The 18,354-nt window shown below is 46.7% G+C and overlaps 1 protein-coding gene across 1 annotated transcript in view; it reads left to right on the forward strand.

Moving 5' to 3' along the window:
• PLEKHG7 (pleckstrin homology and RhoGEF domain containing G7) overlaps nt 1-18,354 on the forward strand; it is a 41,261-nt gene that overhangs the window by 21,054 nt on the left and 1,853 nt on the right. The window contains exons 8-13 of the mRNA XM_036251551.1: nt 1,007-1,120; nt 6,106-6,280; nt 7,766-7,881; nt 8,210-8,303; nt 12,264-12,343; nt 14,254-14,407. Of these exons, the coding sequence (XP_036107444.1) occupies nt 1,007-1,120; nt 6,106-6,280; nt 7,766-7,881; nt 8,210-8,303; nt 12,264-12,343; nt 14,254-14,407 (733 nt within the window). The remainder of the gene's footprint in view (nt 1-1,006; nt 1,121-6,105; nt 6,281-7,765; nt 7,882-8,209; nt 8,304-12,263; nt 12,344-14,253; nt 14,408-18,354) is intronic.

Raw genomic sequence — 18,354 nt, forward strand, 5'->3', positions numbered from 1 at the left:
TGTAGTTGTAACATCACCAAGTGGGTCTTCCTTCTCTCATTCCACCACACGATGGCGCTATTAGATATTCACTAGCGGGACCCACTACTCATTACATTAATTAATAAATCCATCAAGAAGTACACAGGCCTTCCAACATGGTAGGCATTGCGAAACCCTGAAGAGAATGTCTACTAGTAAGGAGACAGAGCTTGGTGAAGAGAATAGAATAACTCATTCCCGAGGAAGACACTTACCTGAGGTGGTGGCACGTTGTGTAGCAAGCTCAGTTTGACTATTACCTAAACATATACACACTTAGGAGAGGTCCTCAAATTGGGCTCTACAGGTTTAGAAGCCAGCAGAAGAATTAAGTTTATGGATTTATTTTTTTTTTCATTTATCTTCAGATAGAGTAGGAGGGAGAGAGGGAGGAAGAGAGAGAGAAACATCAATGTGAAAGGGACACATCGAGTGGTTGCCACCCACACGGCCCCGATGGGACCGGGGACAGACTGCAACCGAGGTACGTGCCCCTAGCGGGAACCGAACCCGGGACTCTCTGGTCCACTGGCCGACACACTTAACCACTGACCCAAACTGGCCAGGGCAAGTTTATGGATATTTTTGAGGAAGAGCTGCTGAAAGTTAATGTTGTTGCTTACTACCAACAAGCTTCACATCAACCAACATCAGCCCTGAAATCAGAGACAGTCTTTGTTATCAGGCGCATGCAGGGAGTGCAGACATCGGCAGAGCATAAAAAGAAGGAAGGGTGAATTAAATCGAGATGCCCCAGAGTTTTCTTTAAGTAGGAAGGGGGAAAATGTGACTTAGGGAGGAGTTACCTGTTTAGTATGGGAATACTGTGTTCTTCAAGAATGTTTATTGTGAAGATAACCTGCGCCTATCCCCACAGTATAACTCCTGCTTGATCGTGCTGGCTTCTCACTTGTCCCTGTTCTGGGGGCGATAAGAGTGAGGAGAACGAGGCAGGCTGTCTGCATCCCCTGCTCTTCCCTTGCAGTGTTTCCGAGGGAGCCTCTGCCAGAGCCTCCAGACCTACTGCCTGAACTACTCGGCCGCTGTCTTTTATCTCGAGAGCCTGAAGCAGAGAGATGACTTTGGAATTTATTTAAAAGTAAAGTATCGTTTTCTTTTCTCTTCTATTTTTCCTGAGACTCACTGTGGGCGTAACAGGTACTAGGAATTACACCCACGTTCAGTGGGAAAGAAGAAAAAGAAATAATCAACAATACATTTTAACTACAAATCTGCTTTCCTCGTAAATCCGTCTTCCCCTGCACACTGAGGGATGCTGAGTGGAGCACATCTGGGAACATTATATCAGCTAACGTCCCTCCTAAAATTTTGGCCGGGGCTGTAAAAGGTTTTATTTGTTCGTTGGTGTGTCTGTGGATGGAATTGGTATATACTGTAAGGAGAAAGTTGGAATAAGAACCGAGGCTTTGTTTGTGACTAGGAGTTTGGCTCTTGTAAGATTTGGTCCCAGTGAGATCCTAAGATTCTATTGCACACAAGCCTGGGAACCATTTGCCTTGTATTCTATGTGAATGGCGCCCCCTGGAGTACATCATAGAGCACAGTGTGAATGTCGCCCCTGCCATCGCACGACATGGTAGCTGTGGGTTCCAAAGCATCAGAGCAAGGGATTTCTGCTAGGGACCTTCAGCATTTGCTAATAAGCCGACATGAAAGGAATTTTCCTTGACTTCACCCGTTTCTTTGACCCCTCTTTGGACATTTCTTTAGTATGAACTGTACCGTTTCAGTATTATACCAGAACCCTCTTTATGATCCGGAGAAAATAGTCCAAGCCTTTTCAGAAAACTAGCTCTTCCAGGCAGTTGCAAAAAGCCCCCTGGCAGAGCATCCCCTCAGGGTGGGAGGAAAGGCTGCCCGGTTCCCAAGACTTACCTGGGGCCCGGGTTCTCCAGGGAGCCTGGGTGTGGCCTGGCCAAGAAAGGAGGCGTCATCTTCGGGGAGAGACTTGGCCCTGTTTTTGTAGCTTCAACCATTCAGTGTTTTCTTTGCTACCCAAACTAAAGCCTGAAAGCTCATTCGATTTCTAAATGTATGAATAATCCTGTTCCAAAAGTTTTCCCCAGAAGCCGATGGATTGGACTCCCAGCCTGGCCTCCAAACTGGGGAGAATCCAATTCTATGTCTCTCTCTTCCAACCTAGGGCCGAAATGAAGTTAACAAGGCTCAGCCAGCGTTTTCAAACGACTGTGGGAAATCCCCTGTCAACTGTGACACAGAAGGGTGGTTCACATTTGTGTGTGAAATACAGACAGCACCCAGGGATATTTAGGGATGCAGTGTTGTAATGATAACACGTGATACTTTTATAACGCATACTGCGTTACCAGGCCCTCTCTCAAACACCTTTTTTAACCCTTAGCACAGAACCATCAAGTTGGTTCCATCGTCCCCATGTGTCTCTGAGGCTCAGAGAGGTTATATGATTGTTGCAAGGTCACATGGCCGAGAGGTGGCAAAAAGGAACCTGGATAAAGGCCTTCAGGCGAAAAACCAAATGCTATTTCCACCAAAACTATTTACAGCTCCTCAGGGCTATTTTTTGGGATAAAGGTGAAGGATTAGGAAGGGACTTTAGAGGAACTGAAGGTAAATCTGCCTTCCTTGGCCTTATAGGACAGAGCAGAAGCACCATCACAAAAAATTAAGAATGATTTCATTATAATATATAATAAATATAATGATTATAATATAATAATCATACAAGAAATAATAATAATAAAGGTGACTGGTTCTCAAAGTCTTGCTATGGCCAGCCACTGCTGGTCCTCTCCAATCTCTTTGTCTACAGTAACCCTGTGCAATGTGATCTTATGCCCATTTTTCAAGAGCGGAGACAAATCGGGCAACCAGCTAAACCTATGGCTGTTCAGGGCAGAGGCAGGATTCCATTCAGACCTGCGGAAGCCGACATTCATTCTCCTCCCACGTGCGGGTACAGACAACGTCGCTGGAGAATTTAAACCTGTGTCGGGCCCTGGGCTGCCTAGAACGGGGCTAAGAATGCGCTGGGAGGAATTTACCCTCCGCGTCGCATGGCCTTAATGAATGGCCGTGCATCACGTTGGTGCACGCTGATGGAAGTGACGTCTCCCGCTCTATCAGAGGCAGTCAGAATGATGCAGAGAAAGACACTGGAGCGTTGTGCCAGGTCTCTTCGTGGGCTTCTATCATCGATCGCAAAGAACTCCACCAGCCTCGGACTGGGTACGTGCCAGGCACTGTTCTGGGCACTTTGTATGGTTTATCGCGTTAAAACCTCTCCTAAGCTGCTGAAGTAGTTATTCTTGTTATCCACATTTCACTGATGGGATTCAGAGAGCTTAAGTAAATTTCCCAAAATTGCAAGAATGCGGGCTGCCCCGGCTTAATGTCTATGCCACCAAGACAGATTTCTGAGCGGAATATTTTTATACGGGCCCCTGAATTCCTTTCAGAGTTCCTTTCACTGTTGCCTTAAACACATTGGACATTTTCTATGAAACAAGAGCATCCTCCATTGACCTAGATCTATCCATAAAAAAAGCCTTTGATGTCCAATCTCTCTTGACAGAGATGTTCTCCTCCCCCACAATGGACCTGAAAATTAAAGCCAATAGAGAGATGAAAGGAAATGTACATCTACTTTTAGAATCATCGAATATCTTCCGCCTTCCAAAACACTAACCGCTTCCAACATCCCTGCCTGGGCCTTTGTCTCGATTACTTAGCGCTGGTGCTTCTTGCCGGACTGACGTGGAGCAGACTGGTGCTTGCGCATTCGCCCTGGGCGCCGGCACGCAGAGCCGTTTTCCACAGCGCCGGATATCTGGGCAGTGGCCCGGCGCTGTGTTCCGAGGAAATACCTACCTAACTGCTTCTGAGAAGTTGGTTCCCGGCGCTCCCGGACACCCCAGCTGGCAGGCTGCAGCCAGTGAGGCAGGATGGAAACCAGCCACTCAGACCACAGACCAAGGCCTCTCCACACCCCTTCTTTCCACCCGGTACCGCCTCTGCAGTCTCTGCCTCTCTCTCCATTCCTTCCAACAGCCGTGAGAATCTCAGCCATTTAAGCCAGAGGAGAATTGGAGGTGATCTAGTACCCCCACCAAGAGGAAACGGAAGTGCAGAGAAGGGCGGGTGTCCCTCAGAAAGCCCGGAAGCCTGGCTCCTCCAGCTCCATCCACCATGCACCTCCGAGCTCACGTTCCTGACCTGCCTTCTGTATAGCGGGAGGTGGAAATGACCGTGTCCAGCACAGTTCCTGAGAGGAGGAGTGCTGGATGTTCTCAGAAGAAATACTTTGACAGCGTTCCTAGCGGAGGAGGGCGGACCCCCGAGGACATGGTCAAGCTCTGCAGGACGAGCGCACATTGCTAAGAATGAGGCCAGGAGTTGGGGGCGGGGCGGGGAGAGAGAGGAAGAGCGCTCTCTTTTCAAAGAATGGCACCACCAAAATGGGGGTGAGGGTGTTGTGGGCTGTCTATTTGACTCCTCCCCACAACCCAAAATCTTCAGTAAAATAAATATGTACACTCATCAAACATTTGGCACAAGTGGGATCCCGGTGGAAACCAGCCGAGGGGCTGAGTGTGGCGCGAGCTGGCTCACGCTGTCAGGGAAGCGAGTGGGAGTGGGAGCAGGGGTCCAGGGGCCAGAGGGAGCATCCAGATCTGTCTCTCGGCGACTTTGCAAATATCTAAGGGAGGGCTTTGGACTTGGTGGGGGTTTGAGCCAGTTGTACCTAGATCTCCAAAATGCAAGGACTGACACCCGGGCATGCAGACGTACGAAGCGATCTTTGGAGAATCGGAGGGAGCCTTCCACAGTGTGCAGCTGCAGTGGCTTGAAGGGTCCGGGTTGCAAGGCAGAGGAGGTACCTGGGCCTGGACTGAGTGTGAGACAGAGAACTGGGGTAGACTGCAGCAAGGTAAGTAGTTAGTGTAAGGGCACGACCCCGTCATGGCTGAGCTCAGGTGTGAGTGAGTAGGTGGGAGAAGACAAGAGGGAGAAAACACACCCCCTGGTAATACTTTCTGACGTGCCTATGTGCACAGTAGCCGGAGACCTGACTTCTTGTGTCACGTGTCACCCGCACAAAAGCCAAGGCTCCATGGGTTCCAGACGACATCATGTTCAAAGAAACAGCCCAGCAGATGAAACAGATTCATGAGCTATCTCAAGTTGACGTGTTTCTCAAGTACCGTTTACAGAAATCAGTGTATAACCCACAGCAGTACTTAATGGGAGTTTCTTTCCCTGTTCCCCAGGGCTTTGCACACCTGCCTCGGTCAAAGGCTCTCCCCTGGACATTGTCTATGTGGTACCTTCCCTCTCCCTGTCTCCCCTAGAGCGTGTAGCTCAATTTAGCCTCTTCCACGTCTATTTCCATTTCCTCTTACTACCCTGATTCCCTCCAAGACCAGAGAGTCAAGGAACTGATCCAACAAGCAGAAACCCTTCCTTTTCCCTCCATGTGTTGATTCTCAGTTCTCCTGACTGAGCCTCACAATGAGAATGGGGACAGAGCTGGCAAGACCAGGGACCCCTGCGAGGGCTGGGGAGAAGGAGAGGCCAATGGGCCCCCCGAACTCGAGAGAGAGGAGGGTACACGAGGCTGGAACACTCATATTAATACATCTGATCGCCGCCACAGAAGGAACATGTATTCTCTAGGGGGTTTAAGAAAGCTTAAACTTTTCCTGTGCCTCTGCCTCTTAACGAATTTCCCCACTTAGGATTGAGAGGTGATGTTATACTAAGCTACCTTCTCCACCAGGGCGGGGAAGGCCAGGCAGCCGGAGAAGGATGCCCTCCTCTCTCTCCTTGGGAGGTAACAGTGGTACTCAGTAACATTCAATAATACCTCTTAACCTAAGAACGCGATTTCAGACCCTGAATTTGCTCAAGACACTTTCGTAAGGATTTTCCAAAGCAAAGTCGGGTCTGTGGCGTAGAAACGGTTCCCACAAGCTCACCACTGCGTCATGTGGTTGCTAAGTGAAGTCTCTGCGCCTCCCGTGTCCAGGCTCCTGGGCCTCCCTGGAGAGGGGCTGCTCTGAGCGCCTGCGTTGCCTTCCCCAGTGGTGCGAGCGGAACGAGCAGTGCAGACGGCTGCACCTGAGCGAGCTGCTGGTGGCCCCCCTGCACAGGCTGACTCGCTACCCCTTGCTGCTGAAGAACATCTGGAGAAGGAGCACGGACTCCGCTGAGAAAATCACCATCTCCTCCATCCAGGAAAAGGTGGAGAAGTCAATCCGTAAGTCCCTGGGATGAGTGACCCGGAGCTCCCGTGAAAGCTCAATCGAAGAGTTGGGGGGCCCTGTGGCTCCCGGGAATGGGCTGGGCTTCATCCTAGAAGGTTGTTTCATTGACTTGAGGTCATGGCTCTGGGAAGAGAAACGCACACGAAACAATGGGCTGCAGCCACATCCTGGCGACCCGGAGCGCTCCCGCCGCCCGGCGAGGTACGCAGGACGCGGCCGGCCCAGGCTTTCGCGTGTGAATTCAGGCAGGAAAGCTTCCGCTCCCCAGATGGCTGACGGCTTTGTTTTGAACATCCACGCTGAGCCCAAACACAAAGCAAGTGGAAATAAACAGCATGGGAGTCCTTTCCGGAGGATAAATTACCATTCTTTTTTTTTTTAGTCACTGAAATCCAGGGTCAATCTAAAAATAATGCCACCTGCGATCTCTAGAACTGAATTTGAGAATGGGAATAGAACAAGCCCTTTGATGCCTTCAGTTTATTTGGGTAGCTCTGTATAAGTACATTGAAATAAAGAAGTTCATGATACATGCCCATAAACCAAGATTTCCTGGGAGTGTCAAAGGGGAACAAGTCAAGGTTATGACTATTAGCTGTACAGACATGACATGTTTTTCCTTGTGCAAGTTCACATGTCAAATGATACCCTGCAGTGGGAGTTTGTCCTTCGTTTCAATTTTTTTTTTTTTTTTTTTTTTGTTCAAATTCCAAAATGACCCAAGGAACTAGAATTAAGCTTATCAAGTAAATAAGATGAAAAATTCCATTTAAAATGGACTTTTAAAGAAATTTGAAGATGATTACTCATTTTAATAGCTTTGTGAAGAAGATAATAGCATCTTTTCTGGGGATTTCTCAATAGTATTTGGATTTTCATTGTTGGGGGAAGACATTCCTATGGCCTCCCGTTAAGTCTATGTGCTTAGAGATGTTGAATTTCCAAGGATCCCCTAACCATGTGAGTCCATGGGCCTATGATTTGTTCCCCAAACTCATGAACAATGTTATTAGGAAATATTTAAAAATTAGTACAAACCTTCAAAAGAAAAAAAAAATGAGTTTTTGCCAAAAAGATATATCATTATCAAAAAGCAAATGTATGTTTTATCATTAGGACAAAAATATATGTTTGTCCTTGTTAGTCTGACTTTGTTCTTCCTCTAATTATAGGCTGTGTGGTGCAGGGAATCAGAGAGAGCTACCAGGGACTTTATTTGTATTCTTTAAATAAAACTGCACAATACATTTCAGCTTACTGAATTAAACTATGTAAGCTACATTTTTCTCTGAAGAGGCTGATTTCAACCTAGTAAGTTTTCTAAGACCTGTAAACTGCAAGCAATGTGGTAAACAAACCTAAGGTACGGTTTGGCTCCAGGGGTAGAGTCTCTGAGCAATTACTGTGCATCTTGCTTAACATCTGTGCTGCCATGTCACATGAACGTAAACGTATATTGAATGTGCCTTGTCTTCCAGGGGATCTTGAAGGAAAAGTGAAGTGGCTTGACAATTTCCAGAAAGTTAGACATCTGCAGGAGATTGTAGTGTGGCCTCCGCTGTGGGATCGAGATAAAAGGTTTTTCGTTCCCGAGGTACAAAAGGGATCCGTGAGGACTGCAGTTGGAAATGCACAGGCCTCACAAAGTCCCCAGCTGTCCACTCGAATACGAAATCTAGTTTTACGAGCAAGAAGTACAGCTTTATGCACCTGGCATTGTGTGTGGGGAGGCTGATGTGCCCACGCCGTTCCTGGGGTGTCCTTCCGAGAGCCTTGCTCGTTCTTCCCCGTTCGTGTGGCCATCTGCTGACCTTTGTAAAGGTCTTGAACCCCGTAGACAGAGCGCAGTGCCCCAGCTCCCGGAACCTGTGCTCCTCCAACTGTTAACAATCTCTCTTTGGTTTTCTCCCTTGTTTTGCAAGTGCCTGAAACACATTTTTAAAGAATACACGGCAGAAAACATCCTGTCACCAACCAACAGACACCTGCTCTATGAGGGAAAATTAACTCTTACAGGTAAATAATTTTTGCTTTTTTAAAAAAAAACCAACATCTGCCCTGACCGGTTTGGCTAAGTGGTTAGAGTATTGGCCCTCGACCAAAGAGTCGCGGGTTCAATTCCAGTCAAGGGCATGTACCTCGGTTGCGGTTCAGTCCTCGGCCCTGGTCAGGGTCATGCGGGAGGTAACCAGTGGATCTCTCTCTCTCTCTCTCTCTCTCTCTCTCTCTCTCTCTCTCTCCCTCCCTCCCTCCCTCCCTCCCTCTCTCCCTCTCTCCCTCACACTCTATCTGAAAATAAATGGAAAAATATCCTCAGGTGAGGATTTAAAAAACAAAAACAAAAACCAACATCTTTGCTACCATTAACTTGTCCAGTTGCTAATTGAGAGTGTGGAGAGCTGGGTTTGCCTATGGCCAAGGGCATGAAAGACCTGAGTCAGAGAACATGCTATGGACTCACGCAGGTGCCAGATTGATCCAAGACTTCACCGTGTACCTGGCTATGTGCCCTTCATTTTCTCTCTGTAACGTGGGATTAACTATATCTATCTCGTAAGATTGCTGTTAAAATGAAACACACACATGAAGAGTTTAAGTCAAGGTTGAGAACATAATAAACACTTCACATCATCTGGTAGCATCATTTACCCCTCCGGTGAGCTGGGCGATCATCCTGTCAGTGTTGATGGAGAATCTGGTATGTGACAGGTGTGCTAGGTGGGTATCGCGGGAGGATAAAAGTCGCTGTTCTGTGTAGTCCTGGTCCTCTAGTTGGGAAGCTCCGCCACAGTGAGCATCCTGCAGGATAAATTCAGAAAAGAAGAGAGACGGTGAAGCCGGAGTACCCAGGGAGGGCTTTATGTGGTCCGTGGGACTGGCGACGGATTGTGGGGACAGAAAGATGGGGGTCAGTGGACGGGCATGAGGGAGGACCTCCCAGATGAAGAGTGTGGCGGGAGGAAAGGCTTGGAGGCAGAAGCCGCCTGGGAATACAGGCTCTGGTGGAGGGGCCGGGAGAGCGAGCCCTGGAGGTGAGCCAGTTACTTCCCGGCTCACCTTTTCTGCCTGTGTAACCTTGGCCCGTTCACAGCATCTCCACACTTCGCTGTAAGGATTGAAAGAGCTAATGAATATGCAATCACTTGAAAAAACGGTGGACACAGACTCAGCGCTCGATAAATACTATGATCAGAAAGGGCTGCCTGACCAAAGTAGGATTTGCATTCATTCATGTATTCGTTTCTACACACAACCTTGACTGGGCACCTCCAGTGTGAGAAGCTGTGGGATGTGAGGTTTCCTACGTATGGGAGCGTGAGACCTGGTGGGGAGTGCCCGGCACTAATTCTGTATTCTACCCACATTGATTGAGGATCTGCTCTATTTCAGCTCTAGATGTCAGGCTGGGACGTAACCCCCACCGAGCTAATGCCAGCTAGGGAATGTGGACAGATGTGCCCGGTCTTTTACAGCAAAGGGCTTGTTCACCCATTTACTCCTTCCAGGGAGTCATGCAGAGAAGTTACACTTAATCCTAAGTTATAGGTGAGAAATACGAGACTTGGGAAGGTTCTGTATCATGCTCAAGGTCACCTGGAGGTTAACACGTCTGTTTTAGTTAAGATATTGGTTTGACCACTGGAGACAGAGAAAGATGACAATCACTTAGACAGAACGGTTTATCCCTCTCTCATGTAAAATGAGACTTCTGTGACTGCTCTCCTCCTTGGTGTGATTAGGGACCCAGCTTTCTTTTGTCTTTTTCTTCTGCCCTCCCCGGGGTGCTTCCTTCTGTGTGGTCCCAGAGGAGTCACCAGGTTGTCTAGCTGGTGGGAAGAGAAAAGGGAAGGTGAGCAGAGCCCTGCTCTTTAAGGGTGTGTCTCACAGGCTGCACACATTTGCTCCTTAGCCATTGGTCAGAATTTAGTCACCTGGTCACATTTAGCTACAAGGGAAGCTGGAAGATGCAGTATTTATTTGCAGTGAACTTGTACCCACTAACACTCAGAAATTCCATTACTATCAAAGAAGGGGAATGTTCTTTTGAGAGACAATCAACAGTGTTTGCCACAGGTTGATTTGAACAAAAATAAAGTCTCTAGTGATGGAATATAACGTTTTAAAAATGTTCGAGGAAAATTCAAGATTGAATAAAATATCCAATTTCTCCTCTCTGCAAATATGGAGAGATTGCTGTGTCTCTCTCAGATTGATGTTTCCCTAATTTCTCTCTCTCTCTCTCCTTCCCTCCTTCTCTTCCACTCTCTCTAAAAATCAATGGAAAAAATATCCTTTAAACTTAAAGGATATTTTCTTTAAACTTAAAGAAGGGGAGGAAATAGAAATGAATCCTAAATATTTTCTCTGTTAATTTAACATTCGTCACCTGATTTCCAGGGATAAAAGTATATGAGAAAAAACTTCTAAAATAATAAATAAATAAATAGAATATTAAAAAATATTCACTGATTTTAAAAAATAATTACTAAGTATCTAGCACATTCTCCTCCACGCAGACAGCCTTTTCCACTGAAATCACTTTAAATTTAATTATTTCTCTTTCTAACTCCTAAGTGGTAAAGTTAGAGAGGGGGATGACTGATTCTAATCTTTTCCTCTCCTAGAGAAAAGTAGAAAAGCCTAATTGCCTTCTGTTACTATCAAAGGTTATATCAAAAACGTTTGTAAGTATAAAGCTACATGAAGAATACTTAAACGTGTGTCGAGACTTGTAAAACCTGAGAAACCAGTAGTTGTAATGACCGTCTTAATCCGCTAGGGGCGCCATAACAAGATCCCACAGGCTGGGTGGCTTACACAACAGAAATTTCTCTCACAGCTCTGGAGGCTGCAGGTCCAAGACCAGGCCGCCAGCCCAACTCGTTTTGTGGTGAGAGCTTTCTGCCAGCTTGCAGGCAGCCTCCCCTCCGTGTCCACACGGGGCTCCCTCTGGTGTCTCCTCTCTCACGACACTGATCCCACTGAATCGGGCTCCACCCTCACGCCTTCATTTATTCTTTTTTGTTGTGTTTGGTTAATCCTCACCCAAGGATATTTTCCCCATTGATTTTTAGAGAGAGTGGAAGAGAAGGAGGGAAGGGGGGGTGGGGGGAGAGAGAGAGAGAGAGAGAGAGAGAGAGAGAGAGAGAGAGAGAGAGAGATTAGAGAAGCATCAATGTGAGAGAGACACACCCCGACCTGGGAATGGAATCTGAGACCCCTTGGTCTGCTGGGCCGACACTCTAACCACTGAGCCAAACCAGCCAGGGTTCATTTATTCTTAATTACTTCCTTATTCCAAAAACAGTCCCACTGAGGGGTTAGAACTTCAACATGTGAGTAGGGGAAGGGGCGCGATTCAGGCCACAGCAGTGACAACATGCCCCCTTTCTGGGTAATGCATACCTTTGCCAGTGGCCACCGGATAAGTCAAGAGGCAAAAACGCTATAAGTTCAATTAGTTGATAGGTGTGTCTCAGGCTCAGCTGAAACCGTTACAAACGTCATCCAAGTTATCTTACATCCATGTGAAATGCATCAAAAATATGGTTTTTAAAGCTATGAGCTCGAGCTCACACCAAGTCTCTGCTTTAGGAAGAAATCAGTGCAACAGTCATGAAGTTTTCTGACCCACGCCATCGAAGCGCCCTGAGCTGCCAGCCTGCTGGCCAGGATGCCCGCTCCATTGGTTTCCTAAGGGATTCTTTGGTTTCAAAAACAAAAACCTCCTGGCTAGTGTGGTTCAGTGGCTGAGCGTCGACCCCTGCACCAAGAGGTTACCAGTTCGATTCCCGGTCAGGACACATGCCCAGGTTGTGGGCCCGATCCCCAGTGGAGGGCACGCAGGAGGCGGCCAATCGTCCTCTCTCATGGATGTTTCTACCTCTCTCTCTCTTTCCCTCCCTCTCTCTAAAAACAAAAACAAACACCTGCTTACTATTTTCAGCCCCAATTTCACCTTCTTTCTCTCCCCAGAAAGTACCAGATTCCTAGATGTTTATCTGTTTCTCTTTGACGATTTCCTCTTAGTTACGAAAACTAAGCGCAACAAAAAGGTAAAATGCTGCTATTTCTAAATAAGTCTGCTAACTACGTTTAGAAATATTTCCAAACAAATTGTGTTCAAAATATAAAATATTTTTACACATCACATTGGGATTCACCCTCTAAAAAGTGGAGACATTACAAAATATTGGCTTTTTCAGCCAGATAGTTCTGAACTGAAAATTAACAATAACGACAGCAAGTTACATTCCTTAAGGATGTCAAAGGCTGTGTACATTTTTAGAATGACTTAGTCTGTATACTTTCAGGTAAGTCCCAGAAGCCACAGTGCTGTATTTCTGACCTGCCTGAGCAAATAAACTGAGAATGCTTTTGTCTGTATTGACTCTTTCATCATCCAGTTGTCCACAGTGAAAGCCACCAGGGTGGGGACTCTATGGCATGTCTGCTGCCATGTGCAAGGTGATATCCACCGTTCATTCTGATTTGAAAGCTCACATCATTCCCGGAAAATAGTGATTTGGGGCTGCAGGTGGGAGGGTGCCCTGCTCTCTTGTATATAAGATCTGCAGAAGCAAACAAATGTGCAGCTGGCATTACAGACAAAATGAGTCAACTCGGGTTTAAAGCCACAGAATCTCTTCCAAGAACAGGGATCTTCCCTACTAGTTAAATATTAGTGGCCACTATTGTTGTTGCTACTAATTAAACCATGGGTATCGTGGCCCACTAAAGGCTTTCTGTCTAATCTCCTATTTCATGGTCTGTCCCCTGAATGGTGGGAGTGATACTTAGACGGGGACCTCCTCTAAGGCACTTGGACACCTGCCCTTGGGGGCCGGGGAGCTGCAATGTTGTAAGCTGCCAGAGGTGTCTAAGGTTGTTTTATTCACCCACTTCTTTACCAAACAACTAGCCTTACACAGATACAAGATCATGAGACCAGATACCTCAAATCTTTTAAGAACCTAAGCTTCTGGATGGCATGTTGGTTGGTTGAGCTAAATAATGAAGGCTCCTTAGGCAATAAAACAGATGCCCACTGATCAGTCTATAAATAGTTGAGTGGTCATTGAGAAGGAAGTGGATATTTGAGTATATGAAGAATCGCAGTTTTGGAACTTAAATGGCCTTCTCTCATAAGCTACCCGGACAGGCATTCCGAACAAGTCAGGCTCTGACAAATATCCCGTTCAAACACGTGGACACGAAGCACAGCCTACCTTCTTGTCAAATAATAGCTCCAAACTGGGTACGTGAATCAGCGGCAGCCCGTATCGATTTATTGTAAGGTGATAGTCTGGTTTCAAGCTTCACAACTGGATTCCTGTATAAGGACTATTATCTGCTTTAATTCCTCTGTCTACTGTCTGGAGACGTTTGTTGACTTCATAGGCACAAAAGAAACAATCCAGAGAAGACACTGGGTTTCACTTTTCTGTTTTGGGGAAAAAATAGGAATGTTATGTTTTAAATTTATCTTTGCAATTTAATGAACACTATTATGTCATGCAAATCACAATCTTTGACACCCTTTTAAAAAAAAATTCAGTATTTTTTATATTCCAAACAATTTCAATTATTTACAAATTACAGAGCATGGAACGTCTGTTCAGAAATTAGGATTAGATTCATGGACAGAGTTGGCCAAAAGGAGGCTCCCTTTCTCATCCATCTCATTCAGCACTAGAGAGAGATACTGGACATGAACAGCTTCCCACGGATGTGATGGCATTAAAATGTCTCCCAATTATAGACATCACACATACTTTACTCAGGTAATTAAACCTGGGTATCAGAAACACTAGGCTTTAAATCACCATGTACTTTGGGGAAATGATTCTCAAGATCCAGAAAGAGTAGTAGCTGAATTTCAAGCAGTTGTTTCTCAAAGTCCATTCAGGGATCTGCACCAATACTGATGTCCTCTTTACTGCATGATTTTCCTCTTTGATTTCAGAAAGCTGGAGGCTTGGACACAGGTATCATGTGTCCCTCACTAACTCCTGAGCTGCAGACAGTAATCAAAGAGGGTGGTTCGTGCACAGTGCTGGATCAGCCCATCCCGCTGGATAGATTGGTGGTCCAAAGTACCGACCCACTCCACGAACCAGGTATGTGTCCGCTTTCATTACTCAGCTCATCTCCTCACCGTTGCAGAATTTTACATGAGACTCTTTTGGTAACAGCACATACATCCAATTCAAGCCTTCGTAAGAGAAAGCACTGACTCCCTCTGCGGCTATGTATCACTCACTCTTCAAGTTAGTTCTGGAAATGGTGTTGGACCTGGTCTCCATGCTGGGATGACCCGGCTGCCACTTGCTAGCTGTGTGACCGTAGGCAAGGCACTTGACTTTTCTGTGCCTCAGATCCCCCTTGGTAAACTAGGGATAATAATATCAACGTCAGTGGGTTGCAATGAGCATTGGATGAAATAAGGCCTGTAAAGCACTCAATATATGATAGCTAGGATTAGTGTTGCTGTTGTACAACCACTATTAGTATCATTGCTATTGATAGATCACTGGTACACCACAAAATGCTATGCAAGCCTCCGATATTTTATCACAACAGCTACCTAGAAAGACATATGCCAGAAATAATACATACACACATATATGTCCTATGTATAGGTCAGAAATAGTTATTCATTTTTCAAGCATTTCCTGAGTGTTTACTGAGAACCAGGCACTGCGTGGGCGCCCCCCCCCCTTTATTTTTTTATCCTCGCCCGAGGACACTTTTCCATATTTTGTTCAGATAGAGTGGGAGGGAGGGGGAAAGAGAGAGAGAAACATTGATGTGAAAGGGACACATCAAGTGGCTGCCACCCGCACGACCCAACCAGGGCCGGGGACAAACTGCAACCGAGGTACGTGCCCGTAGCGGGAACCGAACCCGGGTTTCTCTGATCCGCAGGCAGATGCTCTAACTGCTGAGCCAAGCCGGCCAGGGCTGGGAGCCCCTTTTTGTGGGGAGCTCTCAGAACAATGGGAGACCAGTGAATCCTGTCATGAAAGCGCTGGCACTCAAGGGACTCAGGACACTTTAGTCCCTTCTGTGCTGGGGTGTTCAGGAGGACGCAGGCGGTCATTCGCCTTGGGTACAGGCTCCTGGGAGACCAGCTGCAGCCAGGCAGGAGGGGACAGCCTTTCTGTCCCAAGTGAGGAGCAGGGAAAGAGGGCGCACTACCCATTCCCCTCAATTCCCACCCCAGCAGCCAAGCCCAAAGCATCAGTTACTAGCGTAGGAGGACTTATACACACAGAACAACACTGCACAGTGAATGAATGAATGAATGAATGAATGAAGGCATGAATACACAAACAAAACAATAATAATAGCAAACATTTCCATCATTATGGTCCACAACTAAGTTACATATTTCAATGTGGTACATATGTTAATGTGTGAATGGATGCAGACTTCCTTCCCCACAAGGGGGCTCCTGCATCCAGAACCGGAGCCTCCCACCTCCTTTGACTGTTCTTCCTACTCTGGCGAAGACGAGCTGAACTGTGTGCCTCCCGGCCCTGAGGCCTCTTGCAGCTGACCCCGCCCGGACCAGTCACCATATACACAGGCCAAGTCTGCATAGCCAGAGAGATGCCTAGAATGGGGCATCTCAGGGGAGCAAAGCCTTTGCCTGTGAGTGCACCCCCAACCTGATGTGCACCTCCTCCCAGCTCAGAGCGTGTAGATGGAGACACTCAGTGTGAAGCCCAGAAATTGCTTCCTTTTCTTTGTTTGGTTATTTTTCGTGGGGGGAAATGTCCTATCGGAGGGCATCCGAGGCCGTGAATGCATCCCCTCACTGCAGTGGCCGTAGCAGAAGGCTGTGGCATGATGAAGGGCTGGGGAGGAGCTGCCAGGACCCCCTGCGGATGAGTGGAAGCGGCTGGGCTCGGTTGAACCACAACCCTGTGGCTTTAAGAACTGGCCAGACTGGACCTACGGGAAATCTGACATCACTGGACTACCCTGGGAGGTGTCTGTTCTTCTCCGATTCCTTTTTCTTTTTTAAAAACAAGAACACTACCTTTTCAAAAAGACTTCCACCATTTGTTTGTTATTTTTTGCTTTGTCACTACCATCTCTTGTTTCTTCTGCAAAAATATTTTCCTCATTCCTCTGGTCTATTATTTTGACTCTTCGGATACAGTGGATGAGGCAGAATAGCTGTAGACGGAGAGAGTCAAGGTGAGAAGAGAGGAGACTGAGCTTTGGAGTGACAGAGACCTGGCCAGAGCATTTGCTGCATGACCTTGGGAGGGTTCATCTAAATCTGTGTCCTCATTTCTAAGTAGGAATTAGCTGACCTCTCTTACACGGTTGCTGTATGGTTTAAATGATTCAAAAAGGAAAAAAATAGCCCTGGCCGGTATGGCTCAGCGGTTAGAGCGTCGGCCCGCGGTCCAGAGAGACCCGGGTTTGGTTCCCGCAAAGGACACATGCCTCGGTTGACCCTTCGATGTGTCTCTCTCACATCGATGTTTCTCTCTTTCTCTTCCTCCCTCCCTCCCGCTCTATCTGAAGATGAATGCAAAAATGTCCTCGGGTGAGGATTAAAAAAAAGAAAAGAAATAAAGAAAATAGTATGAGAGAGAGAAACAGCACAGTGTCCAGTACAAAGTGTTTATAAATGGTGTCAGTTGTTATATTCATTATTATTAATTATTCTGGTAGAATGTCAGGGGGAAAGAGAGCTTCTCCTGACCACATATTATCTCTTCATTTTACTTTCCGAGCCTAAGCATACCAGGTCCTTTGGCTTCTACAGTCCCTCGTGCCCACATTGCAAACCAAACAAAGGAGGGACACCCTCAATAACTGAGCCACAGTTAACCATTTTTGAGGAAAATGGATTCCAAAAGCTAGCCAAGAAAAACCACCTGCTATTTAAAGCCTCACTTGCGACAAGGAATTTATACGGAGAAAACCCAGAGAGTAAAGCACACACAGCCCCAGCCTTTTGGGCCCAGAAAGCCATTTGAGTAGGGTTAGTGCTCTGACCTCATAGACGCTGGACGGGATTTCCCCACCGGGGCAGGCTTGCTTGTGGTAGGATTTCGCAGCTAAGAGGTTTAGGCTGTTATGGGTGTAACTTGTGATACTGGACTCGTTCTCGCAGTTAAGAAAACAAAAACCTTGCATTCGCTTCGATCCTGAAGGGAGGCGCAAGCTGCCTCAGTGAGTCTGAGTTAAAGCCACAGACTCCAGCTAGAAATAACGGTGGCGGACAAGCAGCCGCCGGGCCATCAGCCCGGGAAAAAGTGCTCTCCTGGGGCCTTTCTGCACGCTTGGCGTGACCAGGACGCACCCTGATTTGATGTTTTGATTTTTTTCTAAACGTGAATCAACTACGGAGAGGATGTACAGGTGCAGAACTTTATTCTTGGGGTTGCATTCATAATTCACAGAAGAAACGTTTCTTTCAGGAGCGCCGGCTCCGGGACAGGCGTCTGCTCTCCCACGAGCTCCTGTCACTTTGACAGCAGCTGGGACAGGACAGGACGTTTCTCTTGCAAACAGAAAACAGGCCCACATCGGTTTCTTTCTGTTTTGTGTTACATTTCACATCCTTCGGCGGGTGCTTTGTTTTACACTTTTTGGCTTTCTCAACCCTGTTCTGAAGCATTCAGGTGGTTTTGTATTTTTGCCACATCATAATTTGTTTCTAACTCTTGTTTTGATGTGGCTTCCTTTTAAATACAGAAATAAAGAAAACATTTTTAAAAAGAATGGTGGGAGTCTCAAAAGAAACAATCACCCCATCGTTTGCCACATTTTTATTATATATATAATATTTTATATAGATAGATAGTTTTTAATCCTTACCCAAGGACATTTTTGCATTTATCTTCAGAAAGAGTGGGAGGGAGAGAGGGGAGAAGAGAGAGAGAGAGAAACATCAACGTGAGAGAGACACATTGAGTGGTTGCCACCCACACGACCCCAACCGGGGCCAGAGACAAACTGTAACCAAGGTACATGCCCTTAGCGGGAACCGAACCTGGGATTCTCTGGTCCATGGGCCTACGCTCTAACCACTGAGCCA

Source organism: Molossus molossus, unplaced genomic scaffold, assembly GCF_014108415.1.
Source record: "Molossus molossus isolate mMolMol1 unplaced genomic scaffold, mMolMol1.p scaffold_m16_p_10, whole genome shotgun sequence".
Classification (NCBI taxonomy): domain Eukaryota; kingdom Metazoa; phylum Chordata; class Mammalia; order Chiroptera; family Molossidae; genus Molossus; species Molossus molossus.